Below are 24,005 nucleotides of genomic sequence, written 5' to 3'. Positions count from 1 at the left end.
CCCCAAAATAAAATGTTCCTCACATTAATCTGAAGACTTTATTTGATGTTTTCTCACGTCCTGAACATTGACCGTTAACGTGTCTTCATGCAGGTTCAAAGTGTCAGCATCCGGAAAGTGACCCTCAAGATTAGAGGGATCATGAAAGCCACGCTGAAGGAGACTCAACTGGAGGTGGATTTAGACACGAAGCTGCACACACTCGTCGTGGCGTCTCGACTTCTGGCGAACACGCTCGACTTCCAACTGAAGAAAGGCTTTCGTGATGACCTCCTTGAAAGAATACCGCTCTCAGTGGAGGCTGAAATAAAAGGAAACAGAATCATCAAAATGGCAGTGCCTGAGAAGATCTGAAGTGGAGTTCTGCAAATGAATTTTTTCCTTGAAATCTCAAACTTCGAAATGTTGACTTTTTCAAAAAATTAAAAAATGTTGATTATTTTTTAAAATCTCAAAATGTTGAATTTTTTCTCAAAATTCTGACTTTTTGTATTTAATAATTTATCTCCCTGTTTTTGATAGCTTGTGTTTGAAGTTATTAGTTTAATTAACTTTACATTAATAAAGAACCTGCAGTTGAGATGTGTGTGTTTATGAATCGGTCAATGTTCAACAATCCAGAATCAGAAAAAAAACCTGTAACTAACAATAACTATCATGTATTTGAAATGTGTTTTTGTCATTTAACTTTATTTTTTTAATGTATTATAACTAGGGCTGTCAGTCGATTAAAATATTTAATCGCGATTAATCGCACGATTGCCCATAGTTAATCGCGATTAATCGCAAATTAATCGCACATTTTTTATCTGTTCTAAATGTACCTTAGAGGGATATCTTTCAAGTTTTTAATACTCTTATCAACATATGAGTGGACAAATATGCTTTATATGTTTGTTTATTATCATTTGAACAATGACAAATATTCTCATGAATATTAAACACAACAACCTCTGAACATTACAAATATTCGCCTCAATTCAACCTGGAACCTCTCTCATACAATACTGTGTGTGTGTGTGTGTGTGTGTGTGTGTGTGTGTGTGTGTGTGTGTGTGTGTGTGTGTGTGTGTGTGTGTGTGTGTGTGTGTGTGTGTGTGTGTGTGTGTGTGTGTGTGTGTGTGTGTGTGTGTGTGTGTGTGTGTGTGTGTGTGTGTGCTGTGTGTGTAGACAGACAGACACTGTGATGGATCGTTGAGCTATGTGCAGCTCAAGGCATATATGCTCGAATGGGAGCTGCCTGGACGCTGCAATAATGTTGCGCGTACTATCCGTGCTGAGTGTGCTGACTTTCCGTACAATGTCACACTGTCTGGCTACCTGCATAAAGTCAAGTGCTCGGCGCAGTTGTCGGCGAAATGTCATTGAAACAGCTCCTTATATCCGTTAGCGCAGCTAGCTAGCACCAGATGCTAACAACAACAACACGTAAGGTGTGCCTCGCTCGCGCGAGTCGCGCCACACATACACACTCCCTCCCGGTCCTCCCGATGGCCAGTCCGGGCCTGCCAGTGAGCGTGGAAGTGTGGTCTGCCACAAGCGGGCGGCAGGAGCGGGGCTGTCAGCATCAGCTTGTCGATGGTATTTTACACTCGATGCGCTCTGAAACTACGGCGGCCGAGGACAAAAAATACACATGCGTTAATCGCGTTAAAATAATTAGTATTATTAATAATTTTTTTTTGCGTTAACGCGTTATTAACGCGTTAACTTGACAGCCCTAATTATAACGTAATAACTAATTAAAACGTTCCCCTATTCAATGTTCCCCCAGTCATTTATTTTGTTTACTTTAGTATTTATCTGGTGTGATTTATTATTCATAAACAAAAACAGCAAGCCTGAAGCTGACAGATAATACAAAATAAAATGCCATTCAATTTAACAAAAATTATAAGAAATAAATATTTCATCATAATCTTTACTCCCATGTATTTAATAATTTATTTAAAGCTCCCATGTCATGCTTTTCCGGTTATTACCCGTCCCCTTGTGTGTTATGAAGGTTTTTATGCATGTAAACGGTGTGCAGAGTCAAAACCCTCAAAGTACACCCTGTAGCGAGTAAAACTCTAACACAGAAAATACCTCTCCAAAACGCCTCGTTGGAGATACGTCACTGCCCATTTGATTCTTCCGGGTACCGCATGATGTCATGCGGTACCCGGAACGAAATGGACCAATCCCGAAGAGCTATGGCCACACCAGCAGCGGCGTGTTCCTCCTCCAGAGGTTCGAAGAACCGGCATTTCACAGACGAAAGCTTCCAAACATTGCCCAGTTTGAGGCCGGATATGCACAGCTTGTTTGGACCGTTTGGAGCAGGGGAAGATCTGGGTATACAACCTGTAAGTTTGCATTGTTATTTGTGTATTTATCAAACAAGACTGTTTAAATGTGTAAACTGTGTTGGACTGCTAAGCCATTGACACAGTGCTAACTGTGCTAACTAAGTTGCTAGAGTTTCCATATATCAACTCTAATATCAGCAGATGGCCTTGCATACATGTATCTCATAGCAGGAGAATGTCTGCATTCACACACAAAATACCTATTGACAGTATACTGCGGGTGATTTGCCGGTCAGTCGCGAAACGTAATTACATTATAGCTGGCGTAGCGATCTAACACACGGAGCTAGAGCTAGTTTTGGTCAGAAAAACATTTTTGTGATGCTACGTTGCTAGCGTTTAAATATATCAACTACAATGTCAGCAGATGGCCTTACATGTTTGTCATGGCAGGAGAATGTCTGCAGTCACACACACGGAATACTCATACAGTATACTCCGGTTTACCGTACATTGTGACCGTACATATACTGCATGTAGCTAACGAGGCTAGCTGTATGCTAGCGCAAAACAATGTATTCATGCAAGTTACATTGTATGGTAGCAGAATACCCGTATACGATTGCAATTATAAACACGTTATTGCTAGCCTAATATGAACCACTAGCTTTTGTTCATAGTAGTTTTATTACACTGCATTATAGTTGCCTTTCCTCCAAGCTAACGTTCATATCGTGTTAGCTACCAAGGTAAACAAAGCTAGGTTAGCATATTAGCAGGCAAGCTGTTCATTACACAACTACTACTAACGAATCTAAAACAACTAAGTTTCTCTAATATTTTGTGATTTGCATTTGATTTCGTCCAGCCAGATCCTGGCGGACAATCCATGACGGGGAAGGGATTCTACTACTACTGAGGCCTCGTGCTAAAAGGCACCGCACCGCACCGGCTGTGCGCAGGCAAGAGGAGGAGGAATGGATGATATACCGTGTGTATATATGTATATTTATGTTCATTTTGTACATTTCTAAAAATAAAGTTTAATGGAAATACTTAGTAGGCCTATCCTTTCTTCCCTGAATTCATATATAGCAAACCATGATTTGATTTCTCATCAAACAGTAGTAGTTTATAACGGGTAAAAATAACTTACTCTTTGTTATGAGAGTAGCTCGTAGGCCACAACGGAAAGACAAGGAGACATACACGAGTTTACAAAACCACGGCACATTTATTGTGGTAAATGCAGAGACAGGTGGTTGAGAGGATCGCAGAGTTAGTCTTCCTGCAGCCGCTTTGGAGAGAGACTGGGGCCGTAGTGTCCGGAGGTGTCCGTGATCGTGCTGATTAGCCTCTTCAGCTCCACCCCATCGTAAGACAAAGGCCCTGGGGCCGTCACACTCTTCTATAACAACAGTTAAAAATATATATGTATATAAAATATACCGCTGTACCGACGCCATGATAAGACTGATGTTACGCTGAGAGCAGCCGGGAAAAGCACTGACATGGGCGCAGCCTCTCTGGTGGTTGACTAATCAGAACGAGTGGCCGAGCTGACCAATCGGAGCACACTAGGCTCACAGGGAGGGGGGGGCAAGAGCTCCAACGAGTCGTTTAGTGGAGAAAGTGAATACTGCTGAATACACATGCTTGACAGAGATGCTGTATGCGAAACCAATGTGAGTTTGGAAAATTGCACAGTATAAATCTATTTTAGTATACCTCAACAATGTAATTATGATCAGTGGAAATGGCCATGACATGGGCCCTTTAACTCTTATTTAAAATGTATTTATTTGATATAAGACACACTTTTATACTATGTTAATGAGATCCTGTTCTCAATAAATGAAACTTAAAGTGGACCTATCATGCTATATTTAAATGATATATTGTAGGGCCATACCTATATAAGGTATATTTATACGTTTCTGTTTTCAAAATACCAAACAGATCATGCATTTTAGCCATGCCTCATTTCGCTCTATGTGCTCTACGGGTCTGATTCTGCTGACCACGCCCCCCTGCAGGAGAGGGGAGACGTGCTCTGATCAGCTGCTGGGCTGTCAGAAGAGGGGGAGAAAAAGAGATCTCCGTCCTCCATGTTTTATTATATAGAGTCGTTATTCATTTGTTTTAAAGCTCAATAAATAACAAAGAAGACCTTTGACCGGCACTTTTCTAATTTTGTCCGGAAGATTTAAACTTTAACGGACATCTTGACCGGCGAAAGAAACTGAAACTGAAACTCTGCCGCACGGTCCCCTCGTTCCTTGGAAGAGGCGGAGAGGTGGGTGTTTGTCATCTGCTGGTGGACTAACCGGAGAGAATTACAGTGCTTGCCTCGACGGGGAGGGATTGCATTGCAGCGGGAGCAAACACTTGCCTCGGGGAGGGAGAAAAAAAGCCACAGCGGAGAATAAACAGAAGGGTAACCATGGTAACTATGGGTGGGAAGTCTTCTTCGCTGCTTTTGTGGCAGACTACAGCGCCACTTACAGGCCTGGCATATGTACTACAGTGTCTCCAGCGCTTTCGAGCGGCAATGGCCGGCCGTGGCCCAACCCCACATTCCCCTGATAGGTGGAGAGTTGGCCAAATAGCCGTAGCGCCACCGTCCTGACGTCAGGACAGTGTTCAAATCTGGATCAGTTTTTATCAGATCCGTTGCAGCCCCTTTTTTAGAGATTTGGGTATGGAGGAAAATAGAGAGGGTTGTGTTTTCTGACACTTGGTGAGTTCCCTGGAACACCTGGGACACATATTCATGTATAAAAGACGTACAAAAGTGCATTTTGCATGATAGGTCCCCTTTAAGGAAGGTTTATTTTGGGCCAAACCATTCTTCACTGGAGGGGGGACTGACTGGATGTTATGAGGGATTAAAAGTGAAAGTTTGGAGAATATACCCCCCACTCCTCTCCCTTATATATTTGTACTATTCCAAATTAACAGCAAATCAAGATTTCATTTGGTACGATCCAAACAGGTTCAGACTTCCTGCTCCTCTGACTCGCTCTTTATAAATTGGATAAAAAAATCTACCGTGTGTGAAAACCCGGGCTGAGGTTGAAGGAAGAGACGCAGTAAGTTCACACTCAGTTTGTTCAGAAAATCTATCTGTGAGATACATGTAATTATACATTTACTTAAGGCTTACTTTAAGGGTTAGGGTTACTTTAATGGTAACTTAATGGTTACTTAAGGGTTACTTAAGGGATACTTAAGGGTTACTTTAAGGGTTACTATAGCCCACAGCGAGGGCAAAAGTCTGATCATTGGGAAAGAAGCAAAGAGAGCTGCAAACAAAAAGATATGTTATAAAAAGACGAATAGTTTACATGATTACACAAATTATTTGTTTGCAAGTTATAGCTTTACTTTTGAGATTACATTTATTTTGCTTGACTGAGTTTTTTTTTCTCTTAAACTCTTAGTTTGGCTTGATCTTAACGGCACAAACCTGATCCCATACATCGGAGCTCCTTAAAAAAATATATTATATATAATATTTCACGTTGCTCTATTCTCATATACTAAATGTAAAGCATTTGGTATGCTGTAGGCACTGACCCTAATATCTGAATTCGTAAAGAAACAAGATACAATGTTCAATTTTCGAAAAATAAAAGAGTATTGAAAGTCAGACAATTTACAATATGCTAAATTCACTGGCTGTGACAGATAATTGTTCAGCCCATGATTACACCCATGATTACGCACGAGAGAGCACCCAGATAAGGTCCATGCGGACCAGGAGGAAGGCTTGAGTTCAGGCTGGGCTACAGCAGGTCAATTCAGTTCATTTCTTGTAAATGGTTTGTTCATATTTGTACAGTGGTGGCTGCCGGCTGGTGGATTGTTTTCTAGATAGGGCTGTGCCACATGCAATCAATTTCAGCAAACATCCCAGTATGACTTAATGCAAAAAAAACAGGAGTTTTCAGTGTTAATTTACCAGTCTTTCATTTTAATGCCTTCATAAACAATTTAAGCATTTGAGACTGAGGACTATGTACAAAAACTTAACAACAAAACAATGGCAATACTTGCATACATATATGTATGTATATATAATGTATATAATATGTATATATGTATGGAAATATATATATACATATATATATATTTCCATACATATGATATATATAACCAGGGGTGCACATAACTTTTTTAATGAGTTACTCAGATGAGTACCAGGAGACAGCGTTTGGTACTTACCCCATACGTAGCGTGGTTTTAATCAACACATTCTCACTCCCAACTCGGCCTATGTTGACGTTATGTCAGGGTCCCTGTCGTCACTTTCCAACGCAAGGGGGGGCCCTTTAGCGTCGAGTTTCAACTATCAGGGAGTCCCATTGACTTGCATAGAGCTCCCTGAACGTTGGTAATAGACGAGTTGGGATCGCGGCGAAATGCTCTCCGCAGACCCATTCTCACAGCGTTTATCAACCTTTTTCTAACTCAATATCAAGCCACGCTTATTGTTTTTACTTCTTTATTTTAATTGAATAATGTAGGACTTTTGTTGCCGTCAGTTAGGGGGAGAGTAGGGGCTCAGAATACTGAAATCTGTCCACCCCGTCCCCCCCCCCCCCCACCCCGTCCCCAGAACTACATATGCTGGCTATTGTGTGTTTCGCAACATGTTCTATGGCACGTCTCTACTGGGAATTGTAGTTTTAAAAGACGTTTTCGTATTTCCCATAATAAGAAGTTGCCAGTATTAAACTGTGTACATCCCTGGAGGTTTAGGGGAAAGGAAACACTCAAATTTAAAACATATAATTAATAAATGGGTGAAAATGGCTTGTGCCCATAATGGGCAGCATTAATATATACCCACATGACAGCTAAGGTCAGAAGAGCTTTATTTAACAGCTGGTCTTATGTCTGTGACCCCTCCTGTTGTTCATTGATAAGCCTGAAACATGCACTTGTCAAGGTTCAGAGGCAAATTTTGCAAATATGGCAGTAGCCATCGATCATCTTAAGATAAGATATACTTTATTGATCCCAAGTTGGAAACATTTGCGTTACATCAGCATGTGTAACAGTTGTAAATATGCAGTGGTTTTTATTTGTAAATCATTTAGTATAATCACACAAATTCTGTGTTTTATATTTAATAATTCTGTGCTCTTTATTTATTGAATGTTCAATACCTGACAAGGTCAGAGATGAAAAACTTGGGTCGCAGGTTCCTCAACAGTGCATTACAAGACATCTATCGATATGTGTGTACCTCCACCATTAAACTGTCGTATTCTGCACATTTCTTATACTATCTACATACATCTTATAAGAGTATAATACATATGTATAATATCAGTTAAAATAAGTGCTTAAACATACAGTAGTTAACATTGCAGGAAAGCAATATATTAGTACTTTGTCAGGCTTAATATGTATACCCCCAAAGCTTTTTTCTTATTCAAAATAAGACCTTAACCTAAAGTATTCTTTAATGTTTAAATAAAGCCTTATTAGTTTGTCTGTCTGTGTCTCCTATTAATATCTAATAATACAAATAATACATTTCAATAACGTGCTTTAACCACCAGGTGTCCCTTTCTATCAGCTGTGCACCGTTATGGTGTAAATACAGCCTACCAATTGGATCAAATATAAAAGTCAGCCGAATTAGTATTGATACTGCAAGGAGACGTATATTGTGAAGAGAAATTGAAGATGTTGTTTAATTGTTGATATATTTATGATCCACGTCACATATTCAGTTTTGGCGGCAGTTCTTCCTGTTTGTCCAGAAGTCTTCTCATCAGGGCTCTATAAATAAAGAACTACGGCAGATGTGTAATATTTAATGCAGCCGAACCGTGTATTACAATGCCGTTATGTGATGACTTCCAAAGAGAAAAGCAAGCACACTCGGAATAAAGTATTATTTTATTTAAAAAAAAATGTTTTTTCGGATTTCACATAACATAAACACCATATCCCAGCGTGCATTGCGGCTAAACCATCCAATCACAGAGCTTGAGGACTCATCACGGGGTTTGAGCAAAGCGGAGAGAATACTTAAGCAACTACTATGAGCTGCTCCGACCCTCGGTCCTGACGGACTCCAACTTGTGTTTATTAATCAAACAAATAAATAAACACAAGGATAATTGTGTGTTATTGTTGAGTAAATAACAGTGTGTGGTTTAGAAAAGAATACAAAATTAGAAGGAAAAAACGATTAAACAATACAGATTTCAGTATTCTGAGCCCCTACTCTCCCCATAACTGACGGCAACAAAAGTCCTACATTATACAATTAAAATAAAGAAGTAAAAACAATAAGTGTGGCTTGATATTGAGTTAGAAAAAGGTTGATAAACGCTGTGAGAATGGGTCTGCGGAGAGCATTTCGCCGCGATCCCAACTCGTCTATTACCAACGTTCAGGGAGCTCTATGCAAGTCAATGGGACTCCCTGATAGTTGAAACTCGACGCTAAAGGGCCCCCCCTTGCGTTGGAAAGTGACGACAGGGACCCTGACATAACGTCAACATAGGCCGAGTTGGGAGTGAGAATGTGTTGTTTTAATAAGTGCAGCCTTCCTCACTGTCCTCTATTTCCTCTTCTTGCATGCTAGATGATGAATATGCACATCCCTGTCTCTTTTTAAGCCTCCAATTTGCTTTCTCCAAAACTTGTTGCCAAAACTGTGAAGTCCTTGCATTTCTGAGGCCAAGTTGAAGGATCCAATACTAAGAAATGATCACATGACTTGAAGTCATATCTGATTTCTTCTTTGACGTGCCTTTAAAAACGGTGACGGTCTTCAGGTGCTCCTCCTCCTCCAGCAGAGTGTGCTAAACTAAACCAACCAATCCCCTGAAAATGCCGGGGTTGACTGAAGAGTCTCGTGATGCCCACATAAAGCCAACTCAAAAGCCTCACAAAAACTTCATTATTTTGCAGATGGACCTGAACGCGTTGGAGACAAAGTGGAGGACGGCGCTGAGCTCCATCCAGCTGACGAAGGACGAATTCCGGAAACTTCTGTTTAAACTGGAGAAGATCCCTCCGGGGTTGAAGGGGGGGCGGCCGCGGGGCAACATGCCCAGCCTCATCATCCAGTACTACGGCACCGAGGGCTCCATCACATTCATCGACCGCCTGATGAAGGAGCTGCCCAGGCTGGACGCCGCCGTGCAGCAGCCGCTCAAAGAGATCAAGGAGCTGAAGAAACTCCTGCAGAAAAACTAAGGTCAGGTCTAAATGGATTTAGACACGAAGCCGCACACGCTCATCGAGGGGTCTCGACTTCTGGCGAACACGCTCGACTTCCAGCTGAAGAAAGGCTTTGGTGATGTTCTCCTTGAAAGAATAACGCTCTCAGTGGAGGCTGAAATACAAGGAAACAGAATCATCAACATGACAGACCCTGAGAACATCTGAAGGGGAGTTCTGCAGCATTCATGTGTTACGTGCCGTGTTGGGTGTGTGTGTGTGTGTGTGTGTGTGTGTGTGTGTGTGTGTGTGTGTGTGTGTGTGTGTGTGTGTGTGTGTGTGTGTGTGTGTGTGTGTGTGTCTCTCCCCCTGATTGTCTGCCTCCAGGTGCAGCCTCTCCCTCAGATGCTCCCAATCCCCAATCAGGGCCTCCATAAAGGACCTGGGGAAGGCTGCAGTCTCTCTCTCCTTCTCCTCTGGCTGCATGTGTAACCAGTGCAGCTTGTGTCGTATCTCTGTGTGAGACCTTAGAGTTTAACCTGTGTTTTATTAATTGTTAGGAGATGTGCTCCAGTGTACTTTAGTCACTTTCTTTAATAAGAAAGTTGTTTTTTGTTTATCATTAGTTTACGTTGCGAATTGGCTGGTTTTTACTTTTTGACTATTAAAATATCACCTTGTGTCTTCAGAAATCAGGTTCCTCTCTTTTTTCTCTCTCCCGGTTATTTTTATATTTTGCTACTTCCCTTTGTACCCCTAGTCCAGGAGGGAACGTAACACATGTGAAAAACGATTCCCCTCAGAGCTGAACACGTTCTGATGTCTCACTGCTCAGGCTTTCTGTTCCAGTTAACATTATTTAATACAACTCCAAATTAAATTCATGTGCAATGACCCTGACATACTTCTGACCATAAAAGACATGCCCCTCGAAACACAGAAACTGATTTTAAACACAAGATAACATGTATCTCCACATTTGAACATATGCAAACTGTCTTAAAGGTCTCTTATCATGCAAAATGCACTTTCTGATGTATTTTATACATATATATGTGTCCCCAGTGTGCCAGGAGACTCACAACGTGTCAGAAAACTTCTGACTTTCTTCTAAAAATTCGGACTTTTTTCTCAACATTTTGAATTTTTTTCGCCAAATTCTGACTTTACCCTCAAAATTTAGACTTTTCCCTCAATATTCAGACTTTTCTCAAAATATAGTTTTTTCTCAAAATATGGATTTTGTTTCTCAAAAGATGGATTTTGTTTCTCAAAATATGGATTTTTTTCTCAAAATATTATATAAATGATTATTATTATTATATAAATATTTTTTGTCAATGTTGTTTTTTTCTCAAAATCTCAAAACTCAAGACTTTTTTCAAAAAATCTCAAAATTCGGACTTTTCCTCAAAATCTCAAAATTCGGACTTTTTCCCCCAAATCTCAAAATTCTGACTTTTTCTCTCTCTTCCTCTGTACCCACATCTCTAAAACGGGGGAACAACGGAGCTGATCCAGATTTGCTGCGTCATGACGACATTACTAAAATGCGGGCGGGCTTTACACCCACGGGCCTATCAGAAACGTTGCTGTCAGAAACAATGAGACGTGTTCTGGAAGTAATATGGTCTGTGTTCACATTAGCATTGCTAACACTCAGAGCTAACCTGTACTGGAGAGCATGTGTGTGAAGAAGCAGGAAATAAGAAGGAACTCACCTTGTGGTAAACCTGAGAGAGAGAAAGCGTTTGAGCTCCATACTGTTTCAGAGAGAATCCTTGATGTGGTTTGGAACATGCTATGGAGTTTAATCACGGCAGCATTTAGCTGAGTTTCTGCTGGGAGAATTCTCCTGATGAAATCTACTCTCTCTTTAAAGCAAAACACTTCAGAGACATGATTTTATATATATTTGTATATCAGAATCAGATCAGAATCAGAATACCTTTATTAGTCCCACAGAGGGGAAATTTGCATCGTTACAGCAGGAAAGAGCCACAGACAGCTTAATGTTACATATGTTAAAAAAAAAAGTACTAAGTTCTGATATAATAAAAGAATATAATAAAAAAAATAATAAAAGTAAAAAAAATACTTTTCAAAATACAAATCCTGTAACAGTTCTAAGGATTTAGCAGCCAGGTATATATTACAGTTATTAATGGAATATGTATATAATGTATATATTGGACATATAGCACATATTGCACATAGTTTGATGGTATTTAGCAGCAGCAAGTTACACAATTTACAAAATACAAAATGCAAAAAAACACACCTTGTAACGGTTCTAAGGATTTAGCAGCCAGGTATAAATTACACAGTTATTATATATATAGCACTTATTGCACATAGTTGATTGGTATTTAGCAGCAGGGGGTGATATAGTATGTGTTGTGGTGTGTGTAGGGGAGGGGGGGTCTATAGGGGCTGTGCTGGTTGTATAGTCTGACCGCTGCAGGAAGGAAGGACCTGCGGTATCTCTCCGTGAGACAGCAGGGGTGCAGCAGCCTGTTGCTGAAGGAGCTGCACAGTGAGGACAGGGTGTCCTGGAGGGGGTGGGACATATTGTCCAGCAGGGGGGACAGCTTGGCTGCCATTCTTCTGTCTCCCACCTCCTCCACAGTGTCCAGAGGACTCCCCAGGACAGAGCTGGCCTTCCTTACCAGTCTGTTCAGTCTCTTCCTGTCAGCAGCCGAGATGCTGCTGCCCCAGCAGGCCACACCATACAAAATGGCTGATGCCACAACAGAGTCGTAAAAAGTCGGAAGGAGTGCCCCCTGCACCCCGGAAGACCTCAGTCTCCTCAGCAGACAGAGTCCGCTCTGTCCCTTCTTGTACAGAGCAGCAGAATTATCAGTCCAGTCCAGGAGGTGAGGTGGTGATCCACCCCCGAGAGCTGCAGCTTGTCCCCAAGGAGTGGGGGCTGGATGGTGTTGAAGGCACTGGAGAAATCAAAGAACATGATCCTCAAAGTGCACCCCCCCCCCCCCCCAGGCTTCTCCAGGTGGGAGAGGGACCTCTGCAGCAGGTAGATGACGGCGTCATCCACCCCGATGGCAGGCTGGTAGGCGAACTGCAGCGGATCCATTGATGGTCCCACAAGGGGCCGGAGGTGTCCAAGGACCAGCCTCTCCAGGGTCTTCATCAGCTGTGATGTCAGCGCCACCGGCCGGTAGCTGTTGAATTCCTTGGGGTGAGGGGTCTTTGGCACAGGTAACACACAGGACGTCTTCCACAGTTGTGGTACCCTCCCTTGCTTCAGGCTCAGGTTGAATAGAAGTTCCACAATCCCACACAGCTGATCCGCAAAGGATTTGAGGAGCCTCGAGCTGATGCCATCTGGACCCGCCGCTTTCCTCGCTTTACACTTCTGCAGCTCCCTCGTCACCTGGTTGGTTGTGAGGGACAAGGTGTCGTCAGCGGGTGGAGAAGAACCAGGGGCTGATATGAGAGGTGTCTGTGAGCTGATGGCCGGGGCTGAGTAGAGGTGGGAGAGGTGACAGGGCCATTTCCAGGCAGTGGAGACAATGGGGGGTGCAGCAGGGGGGAATGGGTCGGGGGGGGGCGCATGACTGATCAAATCTGTTGAAGAAGATATTCAGTTTGTTTGCCCACTGGCGGTCCCCCCGGACCTGGGAGTCTGGCTCTTTGTTGCCAGAGATGGTTTTCAGGCCTCTCCAGACTCCGCTGACGTTCCTCTGCAGCAGCTGTTCCTCCATCCTCTTCCTGTAGCTGTTCTTCCCCTCTCTGATTTTCCACCTCAGCTCCCTCTGTACAGTCTTCAGCTCCTCTCTGTTGCCAGATCTGAAGGCCCTCTTTTTGTCCTTCAGGAGAGCCTTCATTCCAGGGGTAATCCAGGGTTTATTGTTGGGAAAACACCGTACAGTCCTGGTGGGTACGACGTTTTCCTCACAGAAGTTCATATAATCTGTGAGTGTCGAAACAGTCTTTCAGGGCCTCCTCAGACTCCTCAGACTTCTCAGACCACTTCTTCACGGTGCGTGTGGGCACCGGCTGTCTGTAGACCGATTGCAACTGTGATTGCTGATTGCACCCAGGTGTGTGTTCCAAGATGGCAGCACGTTGATTTGTTTCTGTCTCTGTTAGTCTCATTCTCGTTGTTTTTTTGGCATTAACTACCTCTTGTGCATACTGACATTTAAAAAAAATTATTTAGCTTTTTAGACCCGTTTTTAAATTGGTCTGCTGCGCTTTTAAAAACGTTTTAAAAGCTTTTAAAAGTTTTTGGGCTGTTTTGCGTCGTTTTGTGCCGGTGCCTCGCTGTGACTGGATTGTTTGCTCTCTGCCTGAGCTGTCGCTCTTTCGGACTGTGGATTGCTGTCTGTCCTGCCGTGCTGTCGGGGGCTGGTCGACCTGAGCTGCTGATCGACCTGAGCTGCTGGGACCTGAGCTGCGGATCCTGAATTGGGTGTGTTGCAGCTCAATGTTGCCTAAAGCTACCCTTGTGTTCGCTTTTTTCCTGGGATTAATTGTCAGCCCGCATGTCAGCAAAACTGACGGATTGCCTCCCAGCGATGCCTCTGTTCACTTCGGACATTCGGATGGTGGAACCTCTGGAGCGCTGACTCCATCGGATAGTTTTTACCAAAAGCTGACGTTTCATGGCACAAAATGCGCTCTCCCGTATGCCCTTTTGACTCTGGACTCGCTAATATCGAAGGATCGGAGCAGCCCTGCCCCTCTGAGGAGTGACGCGTCCAGAGCACATGTGAAAAAATCATCTTCCAGACTGTTAATATTGTTACTGCTATTACTCTCTGGTAACGTTAACATTAACCCTGGTCCTGAGTGTTTCTCTGCTTCCTTGCATCATTTGCCAACTCCGAATGAGTTTAGCTGTAGGCAAGGATTGGGTTTTCTGCATGTTAATGCTAGAAGCCTAGTGCCCAAATTAGATGTTTTCAAGACCTGGTTTTTAGTTACAAAGCCTGATATTGTTGTAGTTTCTGAAACCTGGTTAAAACCCTCTGTCACTGACACTGTTATTCAGATTGATGGATATAATGTATTCAGAGCTGATCGAAAGGGCAGAGCTGGTGGTGTTGCAATATACACTGCTGAGAAACTACAGTGCTCTGTCCTTCACTCAATTTCAATTCCAAGGCAATTTGAGTTGCTAGCAGTCCAAATAACTATAGCAAATGCTCCTCTCACTGTTATTGGCTGTTATAGGCCTCCATCGGCCATCATGGATGCAACTACTAGCCTTACTGAATTGTTGTCTAAGTTTTCTTCTGAAATCATTTTATTGGGTGATTTAAATTGGGACTGGTTAAGTGATAAATCTTCACAGTTTAAGCAGGTTTGTGATTCTTTGAACTTAACTCAGCTTATTGATAGTCCCACTAGAATAAACCCTGCCAAACCCAATAACGATACCCTTATAGATGTCATTCTAACAAATGCAGCTCATAAGTATGTGTCTGTTGGTGTTTTTCCTAATGATATCAGTGACCATTGCACTATCGCTTGCGTTAGGTGCACTAAGTTGCCCAAAGCCAAGGGCCTTATTGTGCTCAGGCGCTGCTTCAAACACTTCTCTGAGCAGGCTTTCCTACACGATCTGGCGGAGGTTAAATGGCACTTCACAGCGTTAATTCCATCTGTTGATGTTGCCGTCCAATTTTTTATTGATCACTTTTTATCGATTATTAATAGACATGCCCCCCTTAGAAAATTCAGAGTTAAGAATAGGAACACTCCATGGTTTACTAGAGAACTATCTGATCTCATTCATGATCGAAATAAGCAATGGTCCTTAGCTAGAAAGTCTAACACTAGTGATGACTGGCTTCTTTTTCGTGTCCTCAGAAATAAATGTTCTGCCCTTATTAAAAAAGCTAAAGCTGATTACTATCTGAGCTTAACCACTGATTGTTTTAATGACCATTCCAAATTCTGGAAAACAATTAAATCACTTCAGAACAAGAAGGTTTCTAGTTTCCCACAAAAACTGAAGGTCAGTGATTCTTTTATTTCAGATTCAGATGGTATGTCTAATGCCTTTAATGCTCACTTCAAAAAGGCTGGTCACATTTTTGATGAGCAAAGTCATGACTCTCTAAATGGTCGTACTCACAGCCATAGTCAAGAGTTGAACTCCCCTGTTTTTGATTTCGCTTATTTCTCGGTCTCTGAAGTCTTACAGGGTTTGCACTCGATTGATCCTAAAAAGTCTGCCGGGCCTGACGGCCTTGACCCGTTCTTTTTAAAAATTGCAGCTCAGATGATAGCACAACCAGTAACTGATATTTTTAATCTCTCCCTGTCCACTCACACACTGCCAGCTGTGTGGAAGCAAGCTCTGGTATCGCCCCTCTTGAAAGCTGGTGATCCCACGGAGTTGAATAACTATCGTCCTATCTCAAATCTTTCTGTGTTATCAAAGATTCTTGAGTCCCTTGTTTCTACTCAGCTAAAACTTTTTTTAAATTCACACAACATCCTTAACCCTATGCAATCTGGATTCAGATCAAAGCACAGTACTGTGACTGCCAGTCTGAAAGTCTTAGACGATATTAAGGCTGCTTTGGATAAGAAATCAGTTTGTGTTGCATTGTTTATTGACCTAGCCAAAGCATTTGACACTGTAGATCACCACATTATGTCTAATGTTATGTTGGTGTCTCGTTTCGGTCACAATGCCATTTGCTGGTTTCAGAGTTATCTAACCGACCGTACTCAATGCGTCAGGTTGGGTAGTACTGTCTCTGACCCTGTCACCTTGGAGAAGGGAGTTCCACAGGGCTCTATCTTGGGGCCCTTGCTCTTTTTATTATATGTAAACAATATTTGTAATCAGATGCAATTTTCTACCTATCATATGTATGCTGATGACACTATTGTATACTCGTGTGCTCCTTCTCTGGATATGGCCGTTTCCAATTTAAAATCAGATTTTATCACGCTGCAGCATGCGCTTCTTGATTCTAAACTGCTATTGAACAGTAAGAAAACCAAAGCAATGCTTTTTGCTCCCAAGTCAGCGTCCTCCTCTTGCCTCTCCATTGACACCCTTGATGGCGTTTCTGTTGAGTTTGTTGATACCTACAAATATCTGGGCTTTTGGTTGGACAGTAATCTGAACTTTAAACACCATATTGAAGTTTTAACAAAGAAATTGAAATTCACTCTTGGCTTCCTTTTCAGATTTAAATGTTGTTTTTCAATTTCATCCCGTAAAAGGTTGGTCTCTGGCTTATTCCTGTCCCAGCTGGACTACGGTGATACCATTTATAGATTTGCCTGTCCCACTGTTTTGGCCAAACTTGACCCACTTTACCATGCTGCACTGCGTTATATATTAAATGCACCCTATAGGACTCATCATTGCACACTGTATAGCCTAACTGGATGGTCCTCACTTACTATGCGTAGGATGCAGCACTGGTTTTTATTAATGTATAAAGCCATTTTAGGTAAGCTTCCACTCTACATATGTGTCAGATTTGCCCCAGTTTGTGACTCTTACAACCTCAGATCCAGTGCCTGGATACGGTTCCAGGTACCTACTGTACGGACTGAGGCTGGAAAAAGGAGTCTTTCTTATTATGGTCCTTGGTCTTGGAATGACCTTCAATCACGCCTTAAACTGAGGGCACTTGTCTCTATATCATGTTTTAAATTGAAGTTGTCTGAAGTCCTCACCACCAGCTGCTCTTGCAGTAACAAGTAGTGTACTTTTTTATTGTCCTAATGTGCACAATGTAGTGACTGCTTTTTCGTCTTTTGTTTTCTTTGTTATGTGCTCTGTATTTTATATGTTTGTGTTATGTGTTATGTGTAACGTTGCTGCCTTCTTGGCCAGGTCAGCATTGAAAATGAGATTTTATCTCAATGTTTTTATCTGGTTAAATAAAGGTTAAATAAAAAATAAAAAAAAGACCAGAGGTTGGTACACAGCAGTGACGTGGCCCCTTCAGTGCGGCAGAGGTTATGGCTGCCTCTCCTGGTGCTTTTTTCATTGCCGTTGTACGATGAGACCAGCGAGCCTAAATATCATATATACGTGATATAAGTTATTTAGAGACTTTGGATGGCGAGGATAAATGTAATAAAGGGATCTACAAACATTACATTGGTGACCTACAGTGAGATGGTAACAGGCATGCGCTTAGGGCCCGCTTTCCAGACAGTTTATGTGGGGTGACGTATTCTGAGGTGAGGCAGATCTCATCTGGGTGGATTTGACTTATCTCTGGCCCCCCTTGGTCGATTTTGATGAATGAAATCTCTTTATAACCGCTAGAGCCAATGGAATCGAGGGAAAGTTCTATACACACCAACACGTTAACAAATAAGGAGTGAGAGTGACGTGTGACCAAAACCGGAAGCTGCATACACTCTGGTGGCTACCATTAGCAGCTAACTTTTTCTCTCCGATTTTTACATAAAAATGGAATTATGGATTATAAATAATTTTTTCAAAGGCACAGATACATTATTAACCTATGGATCAACAGTTGTAGCATTTTTTTTTCTTCGTTTTAATGCCATTGAACACGTCTTTTGATCAGATTGACAGCTACGGTGAGACGATCTCCCGTAAAAGCTCCGTAAAGGTACGTGTTGTGATGTCTGTGTTTGCTTCCCCTGTCGCAAGTTCGGATCGCTCAGTGATGATACTATAACTATATAATCTGTGGAGTCTCAGCTTTAATCGGATATATTGTATGTGCAGCTACGATAAGTAATAAGTGTTTCTTTATCTTGAGTTGTGTGCTAAAGTGCGTCAGCATTTTTTCGCTTAGTGCTAATTCAGAGGCTTGGTATTACCCTTGTGTTTTGTTTTGATAAAAATGGTTCATATCTTCAGTTAGCTGAGATTCTTCCCGTTAATCTGGTGCTACACATTAATAGTTTCATAAATGTTAAGAAGCTCTGAGACACAGTCTCGAAAAAAAACGGTGGGGAGGGGTCCACTGGGGGGACCGTCGTCCTTAAGAGGTTAATAACAAAAAAATTAATTAACACCACTAATTATTTTAACGCGATTAACGCATGTTTATTTTTTGTCCTCGGCCGCCCCGTAGTTTCAGAGCGCATCGAGTTTAAAATACCATCTACAAGCTGATGCTGACAGCCCCGCTCCTGCCGTCCGCTAGCGGCAGACCACACTTCCACGCTCACCGGCAGGCCCGGACTGGCCATCGGGAGGACCGGGAGGGTGTGTGTATGTGTGGCGCGAGCGAGAGAGAGAGAATGCGCACACCTTACGTGTATTGTTGTTGTTAGCATCTGGTGCTAGCTAGCTGCGCTAACGGATATAAGGAGCTGTTTCAATGAAAACAGAGGAGCGACATTTCGCCGACAACTGCACCGAGCACTTGACTTTATGCAGGTAGCCAGACAGTGGGACATTGTACGAAAAGTCAGCACACTCAGCACGGATAGTGTGCGCAACATGATTGCAGCATCCAGGCAACTCCCGTTCGAGCATATGCCTTGAGTTGCACATAGCTCCAATGATCCATCACAGTGTCTCTCCACATGCACACCAGGGTTTCCGCTAGGATATTTTCTTGCCGGTCAAATGTCCGGAAATAATTAATTTTACCGGACAAATTTGAAACTTACCGGTCATGTTTCAATAAGAATAATAATAAGAATTGTGTAGCAGAGTAATTACCGGACTATGACCGGATATGCTGATGTTTAAAACTCAGTTAATGGGGCTCATTTTTATATTGCTTCAGTTTATAATCATAACAGATCGAAAAGTTCAGATTGATTTTTCAATAAATGATGCGCTTCCACAAACAACATAATTATTACATTCAAACAAACTACTTATAGTAGATGAAGTACATTATTCAAACGTTTACATTAACTTTGAATAATAACACGGGAGAAACGGATCCTCTCTTTTCCTCTCTCCCTCCCTCTCTCTCCTGACAGCCCGTCAGTTTCTCGCTCGCTAAACAGTGGGCGGGGCTTCAGGTGATCATGCAGAGCTGCGTGTCTCCGTCAGACTCAGCAGCTGATCTGATCTCTCTCTCTCGTCCGGTTATACTTCACTCACGTTTATGTCCATATCGATCAGATCCAGCTCTCCTGATCGGCCTTTATAGAGAGCACCGATCAAACTATTAAGAGTGAATATCGGCCGATAAGCATCCCTAATTATTACCGGACATTTTGACCGGCAGGTTTTGAATTAACCGGTTTTGAATACATTTTACCAGCTAAAGACCGGTAATTACCGGCTAACGGAAACCCTGATGCACACACACACACACGCACACGCACACACACACACACTTTGTATTGTATTATTGTATTGTATGAGAGAGGTTCCAGGTTGAATTGAGGCGAATATTTGTAATGTTCAGAGGTTGTTGTGTTTAATATTCATGAGAAATTTTGTCATTGTTCAAATGATAATAAACAAACATATAAAGCATATTTGTCCACTCATATGTTGATAAGAGTATTAAAAACTTGAATAATATCCCTCTAAGGTACATTTAGAACAGATACAAAAATGTGCGATTAATTTGCGATTAATCGCGATTAACTATGGACAATCATGCGATCGTTTTAAGTATTCAACATACTATGGAGATCTCAACACCTCCTACAGAGGACACAGAGACACTGAGGACACTGACCCTAACGCAAACCCAGCATAGAGAGGTTTAGTGAATGTGGCTCTTTGTTTATACTGTAAATATAGAAATATAGAAAATCATAACATATGAAACATTTTCATTGTGGGTTATACAAGAATATAATTGATTATATTTTATTATAACTAACTTTCGTTTTAAGTATTCAACATACTATGGAGATCTCAACACCTCCTACAGAGGACACAGAGACACTGAGGACACTGACCCTAATGCAAACCCAGCATAGAGAGGTTTAGTGAATGTGGCTCTGAAGGTGTGGAGGTGGATCAGTGTGTCAGAGGAGACTCTGTAGAAGGAGAGAGAGCCAGCAGGATGATCCAGATACACTGCTACTCTACCAGAGGAGGAGGAGGAGGAGGAGGAGTATTCTTAGTATTTTATTATAGTATTCTTTCTTACATATTCTCATAATATTGGTTCATTTATTCTTATATCTTTTATATTTATTTTCTGCTTCTGAACTTCTATATTCTATGAATTGTCTATAAAGTGTATTTTTCTTTTTGCAGGCATTGTTTAGGCCATCAGTGATCCATGCACTGTGACTTTGTTTGTGTCTCTCTGCATTGTTTAGGCCATCAGTGATCCATGCACTGTGACTTTGTTTGTGTCTCTCTGCATTGTTTAGGCCATCAGTGATCCATGACTTTGTTTGTGTCTCTCTCTGCATTGTTTCACAGGACACTTTTTGTCACAAAGTGATTTCAAAATGTTTAGAAATTCATCATATGCCTTGTCCATATTGTCTCTCTCATATACTACCCTCCAATTGTGATTAAAGTATTCTTTAATGCATTTATGTTTTCTTCAGTTCTCAATCTTTTGTATTTGAAATGGCTGGATACTTTAGGTTTCTTAGAACTGCAGTGATAGACAATAAGAACAAGTAAATGATCACTGATGTCACTATATAGTAGTCCCTACTGTATTGTTCTCCATAATGTTTGTGAATATGTTGTCTATTTATGTAGCAGAGAAGTGATTGTACTAGGTCTGGTGATTTTAGGATACAAACCCATACTGTACAATGCATTGATGAAGTCTTCTGTCATTTGATGCTTTTTTGGATTCAACAGGTCAATATTGTAATCCCCACAGATAAACATCATGTTTTGTAATGATTTAGTAAACATGCTTCTATCCTATCTGTAAATGTGTCAATACAGGTTCCAGGAGCTCTGTATATACAGCTCACAATAACATGTTTAGACCTTTCCATACACATGTCTACTGTAACACATTCAAACAAATCGTCAACAGCTGTTGTTATGCTCTCCACCACCTTACTAAGTGAAACAATTTATAACCCAAAAAATAACCTACTTCAAATTAACGCATATTAAAGACATGAAAAAAGTGGTTCTGATGTTTGGACTGAATGGCTGTTTCCATGTAATAAGACTTAAAGGTTAACTCACTGCTGTGAACATAATCAAGGGAAATGAGACGTCCTTCATGATGGAAGACCAGAGATGAAGGAGATGAAATTAGAAAAATATGAGGAAGTCAGTCTGTCCATACCTGAGAGTGTCCAGACTGCAGAGTGGATCCTCCCGTCCAGCAGAAAGCAGCTTCTCTCCTGATAGACGGGGTCAATTTTCACAAAATCAGAATCCCAAAGGCATTTTGTGTTTATTCATGCTATACAACATTTCTAGGGGTATTAAGGGGTGCTGAATCCAACTCTGCTGTATATGAAGCTCAACAATGTCCCAAAATGCCTCACAATTGAGAAATCCAATGTGGCCTATGAGTCTCCTGGATGATTGTAGCTGATTGCAGCTCAGGTCCAGCTCTCTCAGATGGGAGGGGTTGGAGCTCAGAGCTGAAGCCAGAGAAACACAGCCTTCCTCTGACAAAATAGCAGGTTATTTTCCTTATATCAAGTCACTGGATCTTGTTGCAGAATTATTTGTACATTGTCCAGTATAAGTTCCACCCCACAGAGAACCATCAGTTTTCCCACAGAGAACCATAGCCCTAAACCTGACTGACTCTTATTCCTGCTGCTGGGAGATGAGGCATGATACCAGCAGATCCCAACACCCACTGAGGGTGTGGACACAGCTCTCTCTCCAGTTATACAGGAAGTGGATGGCTCTTACTGTGTCGCAGTATACTCCTGCAGTAGCCTACCATCTACAAGACACCCTGGGGGGTCACAGTAATAACCCGTCCCTTCCTCCCCAAGTCATGTTGGACGGCAAATGATACCTCCTTCCACCTGTAGGGGGCTGGGCCGTTAGTAATGACTAGGACAGAATCTGCAGTGAGCAATCCCAGTGAGGCTGAGCAATGTGCTCCTCTGATGTTTAGAGCTTACCCTACAGTCCCCTTTAAAGCATGGACAATGACACTGTCTGCTTCCATGCAACATTGAACAGGAATTTAAATCACAACTGTCCAATCCTATGTCAGGACAGACCTCCACAGTGTGTCCCTGTGGCCCCTTCTGACCACCTGAGCAACAACAGCTGTTCTCCAAGCCCTCAGCTCTGCCTCCTGAACTCAGTGTGCATCAGTCCCATTCAACATCCTGAGACTGAGTCAGCAGCTAACCTACACTGTGGAAAACAGCCGGGGTTCATCCATGACTCCCCCTCCTGAGATATCTGACAGTTCGGCAGGACAAACCTCATTCCAAACAGAATTGGCCGTTTCCTGGGAAAACATAGCACTCAAGGACTCACTGCCATTTCAGAGCCCACTGATGACTTTCTGGTCATTCCTCTGATCCATCCCCTCCCCAACACTGGCTTTTAGCATCACCCACTTGTATTACATATCTCCAATGTCCCACCAGGAGACACTCGTTGATATAGCATTGGTGGTTCAGTGGTAGAATTCTCCTTCTTAATAAGATCGGCTGGCGCATCATAATGACGTGGGATAGTGTCAGTGCGGTCGGGTTCTCAAAGCACAGCAGTCTCTTTCCCTAAGTCCTATCATTAACCCCAAGATGTTTCACAAAGGTTAAGGAATTGTGGTTAGGAAGAGACGAAAGGCGATATATTTTGGAAGGTAATTGGATTCCTAAAATGCTGATCTATAAAGGTTCTACTACCCCTCACCTGGAACCAACAGGGTGACCTTGCCAGAAACTAGTGACCCTGACCTCTCTGCTTTCAGGGGTACCTCAGCCCCAACACCATGTGGAGGTGATGGTTCTCTGAGGGGTATATCAGGAGTCTAAAAACATGATGCATGGCTGTGAAAAATAAAAGAAATTATATTTACATATATAGCTATATTTTGGTACACTCTTTTTTAAAGACCTACCTTTACGGTCTGATGAGGATTCTGATGAGGATTCTGATAATGCCTCTAATAGATCATTCCTCGGGATCTCCTTCAAAACTTCTCTGGTCACTTTAATGTCGTGTCTGCCGTAGTGCGTACGCATCAGATCCACTGTTTCCATCCGGTCTGCTTTCTCTAGTTCACTCTTTGGGATTCCTGGGAGTTCTAGGACCTCCTCCTGCAGGTGCCACTTGAATTCTTTAAATTCCTCTTCCTTCAAAGCTTTTAAAGTTTTTAATAGGAATTTAGGTGTCTCCATATTTTCTACCTGCAGAGCAAAGATACCAAGAAAGAAAATATTTATCTTACAGAACTATATGTTCTTATTTTGTACTTTTGAAAACCATAACAGGCCTTCGGGATCCAAAGAACATCATGACAGATGACTGGAAGGGCGAACTAGATAATAGGAAGTTAGTGGGTGCAGTACTACTTGATTTTAGTTCTGCTTTTGATGTCATTGACCATTCTTTGTTGTTACACAAGCTGGAACAATATGGTTTTAATTTTGAAATGCTTTGAGGTGGTTAGAAAGTTACCTGACAAATCAAAGTCAAACTGTTTT

General features: G+C 42.0%; 1 protein-coding gene across 1 annotated transcript; it reads right to left on the bottom strand.

Moving 5' to 3' along the window:
- Window positions 1-276: 276 nt before the first annotated feature.
- LOC117474021 (NACHT, LRR and PYD domains-containing protein 4-like) lies at window positions 277-23,708 on the bottom strand. The gene is made up of 3 exons (XM_034120012.1): window positions 23,420-23,708; window positions 21,662-21,719; window positions 277-301 (listed from the first exon to the last, which is right to left on the bottom strand). Exons 1-3 carry the CDS (start codon window positions 23,697-23,699, stop codon window positions 292-294), a joined length of 348 nt encoding a protein of 115 aa, XP_033975903.1. The 5' UTR covers window positions 23,700-23,708; the 3' UTR covers window positions 277-291.
- Between the last annotated feature and the right edge of the window lie 297 nt (window positions 23,709-24,005).

Source organism: Trematomus bernacchii, unplaced genomic scaffold, assembly GCF_902827165.1.
Source record: "Trematomus bernacchii unplaced genomic scaffold, fTreBer1.1, whole genome shotgun sequence".
NCBI classification, from domain to species: Eukaryota; Metazoa; Chordata; class Actinopteri; order Perciformes; family Nototheniidae; genus Trematomus; species Trematomus bernacchii.
Note: the sequence above shows the minus strand (reverse complement) of the source record. Positions and strands in the feature narration are given on the sequence as shown.